Genomic DNA, 17,674 nt, shown 5'->3' on the forward strand with positions numbered 1-17,674 from the left:
TGAGCCCAACTTCTCAAGGCTTCTCTTCTCTCCTATGAACTTTCCTTTAAAAAAAAAAATCTTTCTAGGGGCGGCCAGGTGGCTCAGGTGGTTAGAGCTCCATGCTCCTAACTCCGAAGGCTGCCGGTTCGATTCCCACATGGGCCAGTGGGCTCTCAACCACAAGGTTGCCGGTTCAATTCCTCGAGTCCCGCAAGGGATGGTGGGCAGCGCCCCCTGCAACTAGCAACGGCAACTGGACCTGGAGCGGAGCTGCACCCTCCACAACTAAGACTGAAAGGACAACAACTTGACTTGGAAAAAGGGCCTGGAAGTACACAGTGTACCCCAATAAAGTCCTGTTCCCCTTCCCCAATTAAAAAAAAAATCTTTCTAAATAGAAATGTCTGCTATGAATAAAAGAACATTGCAAAGAACATGTAATATATACGTGTGAACTTTAAAGCATAGTGATGCGATGAACTCCACACCCAGCACCTACTTCTTCCACCAGCCTTACAAGCAGTGGCACCCAGGACTCAGAGTATCTAAAATTGCTTCTTCATCTCTACGTTGTTTTGTCCTCTGCTCACTTCTAACTCGTTTTAATTCCACTTTTAAATAAGGAGTCTGGGCTAAATAGTCTTCGAAATCCATTACATTGCTAAAACTCCATGATGACCCCTGAGATGTGAATTTGGTTGTTTGTTTAGTGTATTATAGAAGATTTATAGCCTACATTGTTGAATAATATTATAATTTATTTTATTATGACGTTTTGGCTAAGAGCAGGACATCCAATTATAGCGTCATTTCTATCAGAAGTTTATTCTACTTTGTATTAATTGGCTTTAGATGCTTGGCTTTTCCCCCTAAACTTTTAAAGATAAAAGCTGGGCTTCCTGTAATGTTCTCCCCCTCCTCTCTTTAGATCGAATTCATTTAACCAGTCCAGTTGGCCCCAAAGGAGGTATGGACATCGATTATGGCTACAACTTCATATTAATTGACTGCTTAAATATTTAATGAATGTAATACTTGACACTTAGGGAGAAACTATTTATAATCACCAAAACCAGGCCTTTGTTTTCATCTTTTATGCCTGGTGTTTACCATATTCCTGTTGTACCATCAGGTGGGAATGAGCTGCCATAGAAGAGAAAAACCACTCCCATCAGACTCCCACCTCCAGACAGAAAAAGTTGCATAGAAAATGACCAGAGATGGATATTTAAAACATTTGCACTTATATTTACCAATCTGCCAAACTACATTTTTATTGACCATTCATTGCATTTTTGGAAGTTTGAAATATTTTCTTATTCCTTCCTATGGTGTATTGATGTCATTAAAACAGCTCTTAAAAGCATTTATTCCCCCCGCCCCTTGGACTCATTTCATTAACATTTCTCTGCATCCTAAGAAATGTGGTCACTTGTTAAGACGTTACAAGTAGACCACACGTGGCTGACTGTGTTTGTACGGAGCTAGGCTCGGTCTGCCAGGAGTAGAAATACATGGGAAGGTCTTCTCCCTGACAAGTTCAGGCCCACGAGACAGGGGAGCCCAGTTCATGTGACAGACACATCCCAGCCAAGTGGGTTCCAGGCACAGGCCGTTCCTGGGCTCTGGCAGCTCTCACGTGTGGGCAGGTGTTATGACTCCAACTCACGTCCACCTCAGCGTTTCCCTTTCTGAAAATAGACTGGTGGCTTTAGCCTCTATAATTCTAAATCTATTTGATCACATTCTTTGTGCTTTTCCTCCTACCTAAAATTAAAAAGGAGCAAATAAACGTATCTTCTATTCAAGATGGCTGAAGATTTACTGACTCCACAAACTCTGCTCTAGAGGGATGGGCTGTCGTGTGGACCTGTGACATTTCTCAGAGGCTTATTGTGAAATACACCCTCCCCGTTAGCAGCCAGTCTAACTCTTCTTTGTACCCTTACAACCTGAACAAGTTTGCCCCAAACCTCATTTACAACACCCCTCACCTTACGAAAAACCTTTCTTAACATCAATCTCCTTTGTCAGTCTTCGCAAATTTTGAAATAACCAGATTCGGTTCCCTGAGACTAAATGTTATATTTGTCTTAAACCTTAAGTATCACTGCATTTTGTCAGCAATGGGAAGACAATTAATATGATTTTTTTAATCGTAATTAAGGTCTTAACTGCTGTAGATAAAGCGTAAAAACCAATTCTTCATGAACTAAAGAGTATGGTTGAGACCAGTATTCATTGTCAAGACAAGGCATGGTTTTCTATTTAGAGTTCTCTTCTATTAAACATAATCAGCATGAAACAGTTAAGAATTTATTTACTTGAGTTTTCTCAGTTGTAGAAAACAATGATGTTTCAAATTTTTGGTTTTTATTTTTTTGGGGTGTTTTTTGGAAGTCTTATGGTTTCAAGCCTTCAAAGTTTTGTTCTCCTGAAAGTCTTCTCTGTATTGCAGTGTAGTTACTTTATTTCTATGTTGCATTTTCCCCCATGTAAACTGTAAAATCTTCAATGTGAACAGGGAGGGCAAGGTGTGCGGCCACCTGCACGCTGTCGTGCAAAGCTGAGGTTTGTGCGAGTGAGAATTTGTGTGTTTCATTTCACAGGTAGGGAGCATTAAGCGGGAAATGACCTTCACATTTCAACCAGAGGACCTAAAACGTGACTCTAGTAAGAAAATGTCTCATCCGCACTTGTTCCCTTTGGCCATGGAGGAAGATGTGAAAACAGCGGACGCCAAAACAGCCACCCGAGCCCTTGATCATGAAAAAGAGAACACCCGCTCCATCTGTCTCCTTGAGCAAAAGCGAAAAGTCGTTTCCTCCAACATCGATGTCCCTCCGGCAAGGTAAGGGACCGTCAGACCTTTCTGTGCCCTGGGTGTCCGTGGAGAGTGTCACAGGCGCCATCACTGCTCTCCCGAGTGTGGGGACGTAGGAAGGGTTCTCTGCCAAGAAGTTCTTTCTGTTGCTTGTGTGAAATGGAGCTTTTCAGAACCGACTCTCAGGCTGTGGTCGTTGGAAATATTGCAGCTGTAGAAAAGCACATGTCATTAGCTTTTGACAAACGGGTAATAAAGCGCAAATGAATAAATGTAAAAAAAAATAATAAACATGAAACGTAGGACTGAGTATAGCCTCTTAGCCGCAAGGTCACTCAGCCTGTGGTCAGGCTAGACTCAGCCCTGGCCTCTTCATGTGTGGCCTGCAAGATTACATGTTAAAAGGGTTAAAAAAAAAATGAAGGTCATAGGTGACCTGTAAAGCCTAAAATATTTGTGACTCATTGCAGGAAGTTTGGTGTTCCCTGGTTTATATCATAGTAATCCTTTTAAGACAGATCTCCCTATGAACTGGGCCAAGAGGGTTTAACTGAAAAATCAAAAGGCTTTTATCATAGTATAATTTTAGTTAAACCACATCCGGTAGCATTGAACCAAAGGACAATAGTATGGCAGAATGACAATGGAACAGTAGTGGAACATACACATTAGATCTTTTACTTAGTTTCTTGCTTATCATTTATCTCACCTAGATTTGGGGGGCATCCAGAAAATTGACAGACGTCTATCATAGTAAGGTATGATAATTCCCATTTTACAGATGAGTAAACAGACTCAGAAACATTAAATGATCACTCAGGAGCACACATTTGACAAATGATAGACCTAACACTACGGTAGGTTTCTGACCCCAAGTGAATTTTTTTCCATATTACCATCATTACTGTTTATGGAATTAGTGTTTATTCAATTTACAACTGTGTTGCCTTAAAATGCATTGATATTTCTAGTATCACTTGCTATCCAGCCTCTGAAAGCAGCTCAACAGTTGGACAAACATTGTTAGGTAACCTGGATCATTAGAGCATGGCATTTGTTATTCTCTTTTTGCCATTGTTTTTTTGTAAGTCCTGATGCTTAAATTGGTTGGATTGCACCCAAACAGCAATTACAATTTGATTATGCAAAGTAGTAACTGTCTTCTAATTATAACTCTAAAGCTAAAGAAATCTATTAGCAAACCAGTTGTAACAGGAATAAAGAAAATTTGGCCAAAAAATATTCCTAGACCTAACAGCAGCTTGTTAGAATACACCAGATTGTTATTTTGCTGTTGGAAAAAAAAAATGAACCGTACGGTACTGTTTGTTTTGCAGGGTATTAAAATATAGTGCTGTCATATTTTTCACTTGCTGGATACGATGGAATCATTTTCTCCTTCTGGGATGCATTCTGGGTATTGTCTGTTTTGAAAGAATGTCAGAAACTTGTTAACATTGAGTTCAAAGTTAAGAAATGACCTGAGCCACAAGCAATATCCTATGCGTACAATGGAAAATTTTGAACTTCATTTGGCTACCACTTCCCATGGCATTTTCTACATTTTCTCCTTTGTCTTTTATGTAGTATATACCCTTTATAGAAAAGTCTCCTATGTGAAATTTGGAATTCAGTGAAAGAGAAGGCAAGATGGGTATGATGGTTTCTGAATCTCCAGAAGCCTAGCAGTGGCTGGAATAAATGTTTAATGTTTAAACGCATTAAAAACTTTTCAGGTCACAAACTCTGTCACCAATATGGAACTACCGGGAAAAAGGGGGGAAAGCAAAAAAGCTCACTTTAGGATGATCTTATTAAACATTTAACATATATATGGAAGGGAATAGAGGCATCCCCACTCATAGTGAAGAAATACTAACACTGTGTCACCTACCTGTGGATTCCCGTTAGGAACTGGAGCAATCCCCATAAGGAGCTGTACAGACCATCTTTTCCAGGAAACCTTTATCCGCTTCCAACCCTTTTCATTGTTTTAGGAATTCAGGTCAGCGAGTAACTGTTGTTCCTGCCTTCTTGCTCCAGTGCGTCTGTTGGTTACACAGCAGCAAAACTTGGAAACGCATTCTTTTGAATTTGACGTATCAATTTTTAAAAAGACTCCTTGGTACTGTCTTCCACTGTTACTGATTCTTCTTTTAAATATTAACTTCCGTTTTCTCACCTCCTGTAAGTTGAGTTCTGGGTGGGGAAGAGTTGAGAGATAAGGCTTAACTTGGAATTCTTTTGGAATTTGCTTTTTATCGGTTTGGTCATGGAGAGCTCTTCAAGTGGTTCCTTAGATTGACATTTCAAATCACTTTGGAAAGAATATAATTTTAAACAATAGGAGAGTTCTTGAAGAGTATGTTTTTATATTGGAGATAAAATGGCTTAGAAAATAGAACTGGTAGCTACGAGGGAGGAGTTGGGGGGTTCTGCTGCCCACGGGTCTCCAGGAAGTCCTGTGGCCTTGCCCCTGTGTCCAGGGGTCAGGCCTCCCCATGTGCCTCTCCTTAGGCTCCTTGCCTCCGGGCTGCACCCCAGCTTCTCTCCGGCCAGTGGAGTTTCTTTGCTCCTAACACTGTTGTCAAAGCCAGAGGAGTAGCCTGTTCCTCCCACAGCTATGATCAGGCTGGATGGAGAAACCAGAAGGTTGGGGTCTTTAGCACCTCCTTCCAAACTGCGAAGACCTAACAACCTGCCGAGGTTAGACAGACGTCAAAGCCCAGTGTTGTGGTTTTGAAATATTCAGCTTTTGTTTTTAAAGTGTTACTTGGCTTATTACAATGTTAAATTAAGTTATCAATATGTTTGGTGACCACAGTAATGGCTATAAAAAGATAGGTTCTCTTATCAGTGTATGAGACAGTGGCTACTATACATATACATTTGTGCTTTTTAGATTTCAACTATTTTTCTATGCAAACCAATGAAAAATACCGTAAGCAGAGCCAATACAGTCATAAGCTATGCTAGCTCACGTATTGCCCACGTTTTCCATTGTAAAATGTTGGTTCATTGTCTGTGGGATAACATTTTGGGGGTTTTCTTAGTCAATTATTGGATAACTCCGTGGAAATTTATTGAATGTCCACTTAGAAGGAACAGTTGTGATCTGCTGCCCCAAGGCCTATTCTACGCGTAGACAGAACTCAGTAAGCTTTCTTTCTCATCATTTAAAACCCACACTTTCTTCTCTGGCTAGGTGTTTTGTCGAATCTGCCGAAGGGACATCTTACCTCTTCCCTGTGGCCATGAGGGCATCCTGCCTCATTTCCTTAAATGGTGGCAGGGTCCCCTTAGCAGCCACTGGACCCACCTACACGTGACACCCAGAGACAGGTTAGCGCCACCCTCCGGACAAGCAGGAGGCCAGGCTGCATGCCTGGTAAGGGGCGGGTTTCCACAGCACTTCATGGATGTATTGATGTTTCCAGGCTCAGGATTTTCTACACTGAGTCACTCCTTCTATTGCCACCCGGGTGGCCGAGAGACTCCATCACGTTGGAATTACGCTGCGTGCATTTCCTTTGGAATCAGGCCCCGCGGAGCTGAGTGTGATGGCGGCTTCCTTTATCTCATGTGAAACCACACTGGTTTGCAAGTTTGCTCCAGCTCTCCTATCAGAGCCGTGGGGCTTCTGCCTCAGTCATTCCTTCTGTGTGTGGTAAACTGTGGGGAGAAGAAGCAAACTGTTTCTTGGTGTCTAGGGGGTAGGATAACAGGGCCTTGCATGGCAGTTGTCACATCAGAAGTGACTCAGGGGCAGAGACTTTTGCCATGAAGGGTGCTCGCTGCTTGGTTTGGTGTCAGTTGTATTCTTAGTCAAAGCCGAGCAGAATTCCCTGCTCTGGCAAGGACATGGGGACAGTGCCCCTCTCCGTTATGGTCTTTTGTCTCCACATGACTGAAATTCCGTGTGTCCATGTGGCGTCAGAGGAACCAGCCTTCAGAGGGAAAAGAACCTGTTTCCAAGAATAAACATGAAAAAGCACTGAGTTTTTCTGAGCCTATCGCTGACGCTTCCAAGTCCAAATATGTTTGTTGCTCCCTCTTTGTTTCCCAGACTCCGAGTAATCTAATTTTATAAATTTTAATTATCCACATAAAGAAAAAAATCACACGCCCTTTCTTCTGCCTACCGGCTAGAAGTGAAATAGAGGGTATTTTGTCCGCATGATACCCATAAACCACAGCAGACGTCTTCATGCTGAGCGTGGTGGCCAGAAGCAGGTTTTGTATCTCACAGAGCCGCAAGAACTATGAGCGTCTTGAAAAATCATCTGGTCCACCCACATTATTTGAGAGATGGGAAAAATCTTTCTGTAAAAAAAAAAAAAAAAAAAAGCTAAGAGTTTAGGTTTGAATAATGGATAGAAACACTTTCGCAAAGCTGCTTTTTCGGATTTTGCCACATTTTCATTTGTGAGGCAGCACTTAAAATTCATCGCGCGTGACTTTATTTGCTGACGTGCTAATAGTCTTCCTTCTTGTTTGAGAGGCAGGCAGGCGACTTTCTGCTTCATCCCATGAAACACACCACCTGCTTCCCCAGGCTGGAGTGTGGCGTCTTTCCACCGAGGGATCTGCGTGTTCTGTGCAGTTAGAACTCGGCAGTGCTGTTTGAAGCCAACACCGAAGGTGGCCAGGGATTAGAGGTAGCAGCTGAGGGCACGATCGGTGTCGCCAGGGTGACGCATTCCTGTGTGCGAATCACAGGCGCCCCGGGAGCGTCCTCCAGTACGGGAGAGACATGAAAAATCGAAGACGGGCGGTGGTTTCATGTAAATCATTCTAGGGGGAGAAAAGGCTACTGTTGACTACAGTCAGAATTATGATCCATCTTTCCGGAAGTCGTATGTTTAATTCAATGGCTAGAACACCTTATCCTTGTTTTCTTATACCTGTGCTTTTGGACGCTAAAAACAAATGAACACATTTTTTAAAAATTTAGTGAGATGAAAAAGAATTATCCCTGCAGTGAGAAAGAGAGTATCTAGTGTTAATGTTTGTGCCTGAGACTCAGGGGCGTTATTTCTCTGAGTTGACTGAAATGACTCCCACGTACCGTTTCCCACGTGACCTCACAGGAGATGTCAGATCAAGGCAGGGTCCCCCGTGAGTTCCCCTAAGACCCTGCGATCGAGGTGGTGTTGCTTCTGACTGTGGGCTCCGGGAGGCAGGGCCGTGTCTTATCAGGGAAGGGGGGCTCCCCACTTCAGTTTGTTCTCCAGAGCCACAGTGTCACAGAGCCAGAAGTGCTGGGGAGAGGCACGGGACCACAGCTGAAAAGGCAGTGATAATTCTGTTAAATGACAAGCTGGGTCCCCAAGCTTGAAACTTCCACAGCTAGCAACTGGCCTGTTGGTGAAGGGTGGGGTTTCATAGTCCCTCGTCTTTGCCCGCTTCAGTGGAAAGATACTTAGTTTGCACAGTTTGATCCTGTTATTTACGGTGACATCTCAATAGCATTTGAAAAGGAAGAATCATAAACCATAGGAGTCACTGGCTGAATGCCTACAACGGTGATGAGAAATAAGGAACGAGTGAAAGAATTAAGTGGGTCTAGGGCAGCCTCCATGCTCTGGTCCCAAGGAAGTTTTCAGCCTAAGGGACAGTCAGTCTTTTGTGGAGTTGGTACATTTTGGGTGTTAGAATGGCTTTTCTTTTATGAAATCCTGGTGACAGATGATAGGTTGTTTTTCATATTTAAATTGTGGGCAACTCAACTTTTTAATATCGTGGGATCTTCAAATCCCAACATTTGTAAAGTAGAGGAAAGGACTGTCCCCTAAAACCAAGAGACTTGAATTCTTCCACTCCACTGATTGCATCCCCTTGGCACACAAAAACCTCCACTCTGTCATCTGTTTTTACAGATGTTTTAGTCACTTGGACCAGTTGAACTCTTAAAAATCCCTTCCAGCGTGGACAGCCAAGACACATTACTATTTATTATTAAATATTGCCTGGTCTCGGAAGACGTCACCGTGTGCCCTAGGGTTCCGGTCTCCACATTAAATAATCAATCCAATTCAACTCTAAAACAGTGTACGATTTAATTTAACACTTCAGTACAATGCATTATCATAATTACTCCTTGCACCTTTTTGTATGTCTTATTAGATGTTAATAGTGTCGCCAGGCTTTATTTGGTGTCTGACTAAGGGTCCGTTCTTCAAAGAAGCAAATGGTTCTGCCATGTCAGGGACACCAAGGGTACAGCAGTCAAACTCAGTTGTTTTCAGTGGGTGATGCATGTCACCACCAGCAAGCCCTGTGTTACTCACAGAGGAAATGTCTCGGGGGCGATTCTCGTTGTGCACAGTCGTCCTGCAGGTGAATACGTCTCCTGCCCCCAATGCTAGTCCACCCTCCCCAAGAGCCACGGGTGGGTTTCGTATCTATGATGAAATGGTGGAATAACAGCTGAACGTAATTTGATTATGACATTAACTGCACAAATATTATTTATCAATATCGTTATGAAATACTGCAGATAAACGGTGGGTTACCTCACACGGGCCTTTCTGTGTATCAGAACCCTGTCCAGATGCACTCTTTTGAGGCTTTTTGTTTCACTTTTTTTCAGCTTAACATAAATTAAACATGTATTTCCCATGTTCCAGTCAGTCCTGGATATATTTGGCTGATAGTTGGAAGAAATAAAATTTCTGCAGCCTTCGGTTATTAAAATAGAACCAACCACCCACTCATTTTATTACATTTTGTGGCATATTTTTGAATGACAGTCTAAGTATTTTAATTGGTCTCCTGCTGATTTATAACCCCTTGTTTTATGTTTCACATTTTATATCTCAAAATTACAAGTTACAGTACCATTTTTATAGCGTGCCATTTAAACAGAGCAAACAGCATTAAAAAAAAAAAGGAAAAAGGCAAGTTCCTTTCAGACACCCAAGGGTCGTTCACTTGCTTTGTCTACATTTTGGGGTGCTGGGTGGTTCTTGTCTGTCTCCGCTGAATATCTCTGCCAGGTTCACGTCACTTCTCGGTGTGATGGGGTCCAGAGAAGACGGTCTCCCCACAGCAGCTTCTCTCTGCATCCCGGACGTATGAGGTCTGACAGTTAAGTTCGCGAATTCATCCTAGAAAAAGTGCTACACACCTCATTGCTGAATATCACTACAGTCATCTTCAAAGTACTCCCTTTGGGAAGCTATGCACTGACACCGGTGCCTAGTCCTCCCTTCAAAGCAATTTGGGAACTCTTTCTGGAATGGCCATCAGAGCTGTCGTCATATTACCCTTGATGTCCTGAATATCACCAAAATGTCTTTCTTTCAATATTTTCTTTATCTTTGGGTAAAGAAAGAAGTCACTGGGGGCCAGATCAGGTGAGTAGGGAGGGTGTTCCAACACAGTTATTTGTTTCCTAGCTAAAAACTCCCTCACAGACAGTGCCGTGTGAGCTGGTACATTGCCATGTAAGCTGATGCAAGAGCCATGAATTGTTGGTGAAAAGTTCAGGTCGTCTAACTTTTTCATGCACTCTTTTCAGCACTTCCAAATAGTAAACTTGGTTAACTGTTTGTCTAGGTGTTGCAAATTCATAATGAATAATCCATCTGGTATCAAAAAAGGTTAGCAACATCGGTGCAACAAATTCGCGAATTTAATTGTCAGACTTCGTAAGATACGTCACTCATGTCACTCGTCCCCTGCTTCAAACGCAGCCTTGCTCTGCACTTCCACCCCTGTTGCAATGCTTCACGTGCCGTACGTACATTTATGCTGCGGCTCTTCACTTCTGTTTGCATAAACATTCATGAAAAGATTCCTTGGAATTCTATTCACAGAGACCAGATGGGGAAAATAATCCTCAAGTTTTCCCTCCAATCCTAAGCTTCCAGTTTCATTGCAGTTTCATCACATTACCTGTTCATCCTCAATGGTTCACTTACCACACCGTGTTCACATGCCCTTGTGGGTTTGTACCCAGACACAGCTTTGTGTGTGTGCAAACAGAAACGGAATCTGTAATTCACTGTACATTTGTTTGCAAAGACCTTAGCGGTTTCACTGTTTGACCTCTTTCATCTATCTAGGAGCTTTAGTTTCACTTGCTTAGCCTTCTTTCTGGGAAAAAGTGAGACATGTTGGGAAATTCAAATAACGTTTTCGTTTTGTTCGGTGTGATATCTTGCTGCCCCAAAGAGCTGATAACATCTTCTGAAGAGTATTTTTATATGGGGTGGTTGTCTGTTACAGGGGCTGTTTCCTGGAAAGATTTTTGATATGTTGAGCTACATAATGAACATCAATTTTCTTTGATAGTCAACCTGATCTAAAATGTGTCTTAGGTAATTATCATAGACTGAGACTCTGAATGATTGCTCTATGGGTGTTTCTTCACAAGACCAGCAGAACTGAAGAAACTCAAGCGTCTGCCCTAAAATTACTTGCATTCTAGAGAAACAAATAAGCCAGGCAAAAAAAGTCAAAACTTACCAGAACAGTATTACGATTTCCTTAGCAACAGTCCATTTCTCTTCTTCTGTGATGTGTCTGTTCTTTCCCTGCCTAGACCCTCTCATTGTGTGACCTCTCAGTTTTGTCCAATCGATGTCAATTTTCTTATTATTTACACCAGTTTCCGATGTTGCCTACATAATGATTCCTCCCCATTTGCTCTGATTATGTCTTTGCAACATTATTTGAAATTCTTTCATTTCTTTGTTTATGTCATTTACTGTCTAAGTAAATGATGCGTAGGTGACACTGCATTGTCTTAGGTAACCAGTGGTTTTTTTCCTGCCGTATCACATCAAATAACTTTTCAGTTTTCATCCTGGCACATAGAAGGCATTGAAAAAACAATGAGTGAAACCTCCTTAATTTATTGTGGTATGCTGTATTGTTGATGATCCCTTTTTTGTTTATTGTTCTCTTCCTCTGACTTGTGCGTATAATTGTGTTTTATTAGAACGCAGTGCACAATCATTTTAAACAATTTGTAAGTACAGGTAAGCAGAAGAAATAAAACAACAAACACCCATAAAGCAGTCATTTGGTGATTAACTACTATAAGACCTTGCTGTGTATTATTCTACTCAGATCTTTATATTTGCATATATATATATATGTACACACACACACATATATGCGTATTGTTTATTCCAAATAATGGTTTGATATGACACAGAATGTTTTAAGCTTTAAAAAAATATATCATAGCTAGTACACTGCAGACATATTTTTATAAATATCTATATTCACCTAGAGCATAATTTTAATGGACGAATTATATCACGTCATATGTGTGTACTAGTTTTACTCAACCAATACCCTACAGGACGTGCTGGTTGTTTCCACTTACTTATTATTACAAATAACTGAGTTAGTTATCTATTCCTGCCTAAGCAAATATCTCCAACCCTACTGGTTTAAAAGAACACACCTCAGCTTCTGTGGCTCAGGAGTCTGGGTATGCCTCTGCTGAGTGCTCTGCGTCAGGATGTCTTACAAACCTGCAGTTAAGGTGTGAGCCCAGGCTGGGTGTCACGTGGACTCTGAGCCAGGAGCAAGTCCACGTCCCAGCTCGTGTGCACGTTGCAGGGTTCACTTCCTCCGTGGCTGTTGGCCAGAGGGCCTTGGTTCCTGCTCGCTGGCTGTTGGCTGGCAGTGGTCGTCAGTTCCTTGCATGGGGGCCGCTTCAGCAAAGCCAATGGCAGCCAGGGGAACCCTTCTTTACCTCTGTGTTAAAAGGGTATCATGCATTTACTGGGCCAGGGAGAGAGTCTGCCAGCAAGACAGAAGTCACTGTCGCCTGGACCTAATCAGAGAAGTGACAGCCCATCCCTTTGCCACATTCCGTGTGTTAGAAGCAAGTCAGCGGACCTGGCCACACGCAAGGGGAGAGGACTACAGCAGGACGTGAATACCAGGAGTCACCTTAGAGTACGCCATCCACGTTAGTGACCTTACAGCTGAGCCTGGTGTACCTTCTTACATGTTTCCAAGTGGTAAACCTGAGAAAAAGTGGTCCTGCTTAGAGGCTATGCAGAGTTTCTGAGGGATTTTCTTTTTATTAAAATATTTTGGGGTGACAATGGTTAGTAAAGTTACCTAGGTTTCAGGTGTACAGTTCTGTAGTATAGCATCTACATATCACATTGTGTGCTCACCACCCAGAGTCAGTTCTCCTTCCATCACCATATATTTGATCCCCTTTACCCTCATCTCCCACCCCCCACCCTCCTTACTCTCTGGTCACCACTAAACTGCTGTCTGTGCCTATGGGTTTTTGTTTCTTCATTTGTTTGTCTTGTGGGGCTTTGATGTCTGTTGCCAAATTGCTTTACGGTTCTTCAAGCTTGTGTTCCCACCAGCAGTGGTACTCCCTGAAACCTGAGCCCGTCTCCGCGTGACACCGTGTCGCGCTTTGATGGGCGTGATCCCCAAACAATGACAACGCTCATTTTAAACAACTCTTAAGGAAAGGTTCGTTACCTCAGCACCACATGCGTCTGCAAACTCAGCCACAGCTGTGTTCCGAGTCCCCGTCCTTCCTTCGAAAGTCTGCTTTAAGGATAGTTAAAAATGGTAGTGGTTGGTATACTAGCTGTTTGTAAGTAGGTATTTTAAAATCACTTAAGGATGCACAACATTATTTTTATCAGTTAAAACCAGTTTGGCAACAAGTAGTAGAAACCTCACTAAGAGTGGCTTAAACAAATCAGTTTGATTTGGTTTGTTTTTTGTTTTCTGTTTTCCCTCTTCATGTAATAAGAAGTCCTAAAGAAGCCACTTGCCAGTTTACACCGTAGGTCGGGATGTCACAGGAGGCCCCTGGTCCATCTTCCTTCACGGGTGGCTGTCACCCTCCTAGACTAATACCCTTTCTGTACTCCCAACATTACACTTTTTCCCACACGTTTTCTCAGGCAGAGATAAGTTGATGGGCCCCGAGCCCAGGGGAAAGGGTGGGGCTTGCCCTTTTACAGAGCATACCCTGAGCTTCCCTTCCCTGAGGACCACCCCATGTCTTCCAGTGACATCTCAATGGACAGAATTGTCACTTGGCCACTTGGACAGCCTGGGAAATGTAATTTTATAGCTGGGAACATTGCCATCTGAAATCAACCAGACATTCTGTAGTAAGAAAGAAGGGGAGACCAGTCATAGAATTGGCAGCTGTAGCGGTTGCCGTTCCATTTCACTGATGATTTTACTTTTTCTTCAGGATTTGTTCTTAAAAGTTGTGAATTGTGTGGTCTTAAAAGAATTATTAGCGCAAGGCTGTCATTTGCTAGATTTTTAATGAACCATAAACGAGTTTGGTACAACTGATTCAAGTTTTACCCTGGTGGTTTTCCTTTTTTGTGTTTATAGAAGTATTCAACTTACTTTAGTTGTTCCGACACTTTTTAAAAACCACGTCACTCCTTTGTACAAAATTCTAATAGTTGTCGTGCATGGAATTTTATTAAGGAAAATCAAATGTGTCATCAATTCATGCTGCCTGGTGTTTTGATTTTGAAATTTGAAAATATACTTGGAATCCTGCTAATATGGGGAAACAGGAACCTGACAGATCAATATGGCTACGAGCTGGCAAAGAAACAGTTTCCCATGCTCATCCAAGTGGGCATTTTTAGATGGAAAATGTATTGTACTTAAGGTCTGATACCAGAGAATTTTTTCTAAAGAAATAAGTTCCTTTATATATATTTTTTTCTTCTCTCTTCACAATGTACTGGTGGTCCTCGTTGGTCATTTTGCTCACTGGCTCCTTTGTGAACTGTAGGCCGCAGAGAACGGTGGGAGGGAGAGGGGGATTTGGCTGTGATTGATGTCCCCAGAAAATATACTGGGGAGGGGTGAACATGAGGCGATGAAAATTTGCCTTGCTGTCAAAAAAGAAAATAAAAGAAAACTAGATGAATCAGCCATTCTCACTGACCCAGTTGGAATACATTTTTTTTCCATTTAAATTTCTGATGATTTCATTCCACATAGTTTATAAGAATATAGATGTATGTTTAAATGCAGTTCCCTGCACAGGCCACGCCTGTGTTCATTGAAAGCTCAGCTTAGGGAGCTTCTTCGTCTGCTAACTGTCGTGGGCTCTGGGTTATTCTTTCTCTGAGGAGGAACCTCTGGGTTGCTGGTGACGGGTTGGTGATGTGATCAAGCCTTTATCAGTTATTTAAGGAGAGTGAGCGGGTATCTGTGCGCCTACACATGTGCAAACGTGCACGGGCTCCTATGTGCGTAATTTTGTAAGGGAAAGGAGAGGTAAAGAGAAAAAGATCTGGCAGTGTTTCTGAAAAAGGTGTTCAGAGTCGCTGATTTCCTTGGATGCTGTCCCAGAAGCTTCTCGTCAGATGAAGGAGCACTCCGTGTACAGAAAGATGTAGGATCGTGCCCGGAATCTTTCCTCTGCCTGAGGTTATCGCGGTGGTTCAAATATTGGCCGTAATCTTAGCGATTCAAGTGTATATTACCCACCTCTGTTCAGTCACACTCATCCAATAAAAGCAAGCCTCTTCTGTTCTTTACTATATTTTACTCCCACATTTAAAAATGAAAGGGGACAATGTGTTTCGTATATGACTTTTCAAGACCAGCCCATTTCTTTTTTAAATGGAAGCTCTGATGTTTACATATTTTTTTCTTCATGTTCTCTTCAAATTGTCTCTCATCTGACTTACATGGTAGGCTCTGGCCGGGCCCAATGGAGCAACAACCTAAATTATCTGTCTTCTATGTGACAGTTCCTCAAACACTTGAATGCAACTCTTCTATCCTTTCTACATCTTTTCTTCCCCAGACTGGAAATCCCCTTGGATGTTGGAAGCAAGGCAGGAATAGCGCATGGAGGGTGGCAGGCCACTTTTCAGGTAAAGGCTGGTAGGCTTCGGGCAGACACAGAAGCCAGATCTTTTCAGAGTTGACTGGACAGCTGAGAGCAGCTCAGCACAGAGGCAGCTCACATGAGAAGGGGTGTACATGATAACACTTCCAGATGTGTGTATGTACGCCAGTTGGTATACACACATGTATTTCCTTCCTCCGTTGGCTGAGATGGCCTAGAAGCTTCAATACTCCAATAACAAGAAGCACACGTAGCACCCAGATCTGCTTTTCAACACTGTTCTCCAGGAAAAGCACCCAAGGCTTGGCAAAATGGCTGTTTCTAAGACCGAGGCAGGAAAGTTTTTAGATGAGCCTGAGAACGTTGTCATGCTAGAAAGGAAGGAAAAAAGGAAGGAAGGAAGAAAGGAAGGAAGGAAAGAAGGAAGGAAGGAAGGAAAACACCCACATTGCTGGGTGCATGTCCAAGAGTACAGGACCAGAAGGGCTTCTGATGTCCAAGCTGAGATGATTTAAACAACACAACAAAATTGTACTGGATGACAATCCAAAGGAGACAGTAAATACCCAGGAGTCCATAAAGCTATAAATAAACAGTTTCATAAATAAATGAGAGGGGAGAAAGTAGGCAAACCTCTTGTGCAGAAGAATTCCAAATAATTTATAAAAATGCTGCCACCTCAAGGAAATAAAGCGGAAGCCCCACTCCTTCAGGGTCAGCCGCTCGGAGTGAGGTCCTTCCAAAGAGGGCAATGTAGAAAGGAGTCACTGCACAGGGCAGAAGCCTAGCAGATACTCCTGGGACGGACCGGTTGTCGGGTTCTCGTCAACAGTGTTCATTCATGGTTCTACGAAGGACCCGTGATATAATGTGATAGCGATGGCATTTGACTTCTGTGGTTTTCATCCCCAAAACCAATGCCCCAGAACGATCATGCTGAAAGCTTCATACAAATCCCAGTTGAGGGATTTCTATAAACTACTTGACCTGCTCTCCTCAAAGCTGCAAGCTCACCAAAACAACAAGGAACGCCTGAGCAACTGTCACAGCCAAGAGGAGCCTCAGGGGACAGAAGGACTAAACCCAGTGTTGGGATCCTGGAGAGGACACCAGAATGGAGAAAGGACAATAGGCAGACGAAGGGAATCTGAATAAAGGATGTACCTTAGTCACTAAAAATGTGTTAATACTACTCTACTAATTGTGAGAAATGCTCCATACTAATATAAGTGATTAGTAATAGGGGCCTTCAGGGAATGCTGCACAGTCTTTTCAATTTTTTTTTGTAAATCTTGAAGTGTTCTAAAAAATAAAGTTTATTTGCAATCTTTTAAAAAGATGTCTATGCGAAAACCTGGGAGACCTTGGGTAGGGTGAAGGCGTTTTAGACACAACACCACAGACACAGTACACAAAAGAAACAATTGATAAGCTAGAGCTCCGTAAAATTAAATACTTCTGCTCTGTGAAAGACAATGTCAAGAGAATGAGAAGACAAGCCACAGACCAGAAGAAAACATTTGCAAAACACACGTCTGATAAAGGACTGTTATCCAAAACATACAAAGAACTCTTAAAACTCAACTCTTAAAACTCAATAAGAAAACAAACAACCCAATTAAGAAATGGACCAACGACCTTAACAGACACCTACTAAAGCAGAAAAACAGATGGCAGAGAAGCACATGAAAAGATGCTCCCTGTCATATATCATCAGGGAAATGCAAATGGAAACATCAGTGAGACACCACCTCACATCCATTACAGTGGCTAGAATCTGGAACACAGACAACACCAAATGCAAATGGTGCAGCCACTTCTGAAGACAGTTCAGCAGTTTCTTACATAACTAAATATACTCTTACCGTGCGATCCAGGTATCACACTTCTTGGTATTTACTCAAATGAGTTGAAAGCTTATGTTTGCACACAAACCTGCACACAGAAGTTAATAGCGGCTTTATTCGTAACTGCCAAATCATGGAAGCAAGCAAGATGTCCTTCAGTGGGTGATGGATACACTGTGG

General features: G+C 42.4%; 1 protein-coding gene across 4 annotated transcripts in view; it reads left to right on the forward strand.

Annotated features, from left to right (window-relative positions):
• ZNF704 (zinc finger protein 704) overlaps window positions 1-17,674 on the forward strand; it is a 135,805-nt gene that overhangs the window by 30,848 nt on the left and 87,283 nt on the right. For all 4 annotated transcript variants that reach the window (XR_004424917.1, XR_004424919.1, XR_004424918.1 and 1 more), the window contains exon 2: window positions 2,592-2,833. Coding sequence is in view for 1 of the 4 variants with exons in the window: in XM_033125666.1 (XP_032981557.1) it covers window positions 2,592-2,833 (242 nt within the window). In the remaining 3 variants the exon portion in view is untranslated. The remainder of the gene's footprint in view (window positions 1-2,591; window positions 2,834-17,674) is intronic.

This window comes from Rhinolophus ferrumequinum, chromosome 14, assembly GCF_004115265.2.
Source record: "Rhinolophus ferrumequinum isolate MPI-CBG mRhiFer1 chromosome 14, mRhiFer1_v1.p, whole genome shotgun sequence".
Classification (NCBI taxonomy): domain Eukaryota; kingdom Metazoa; phylum Chordata; class Mammalia; order Chiroptera; family Rhinolophidae; genus Rhinolophus; species Rhinolophus ferrumequinum.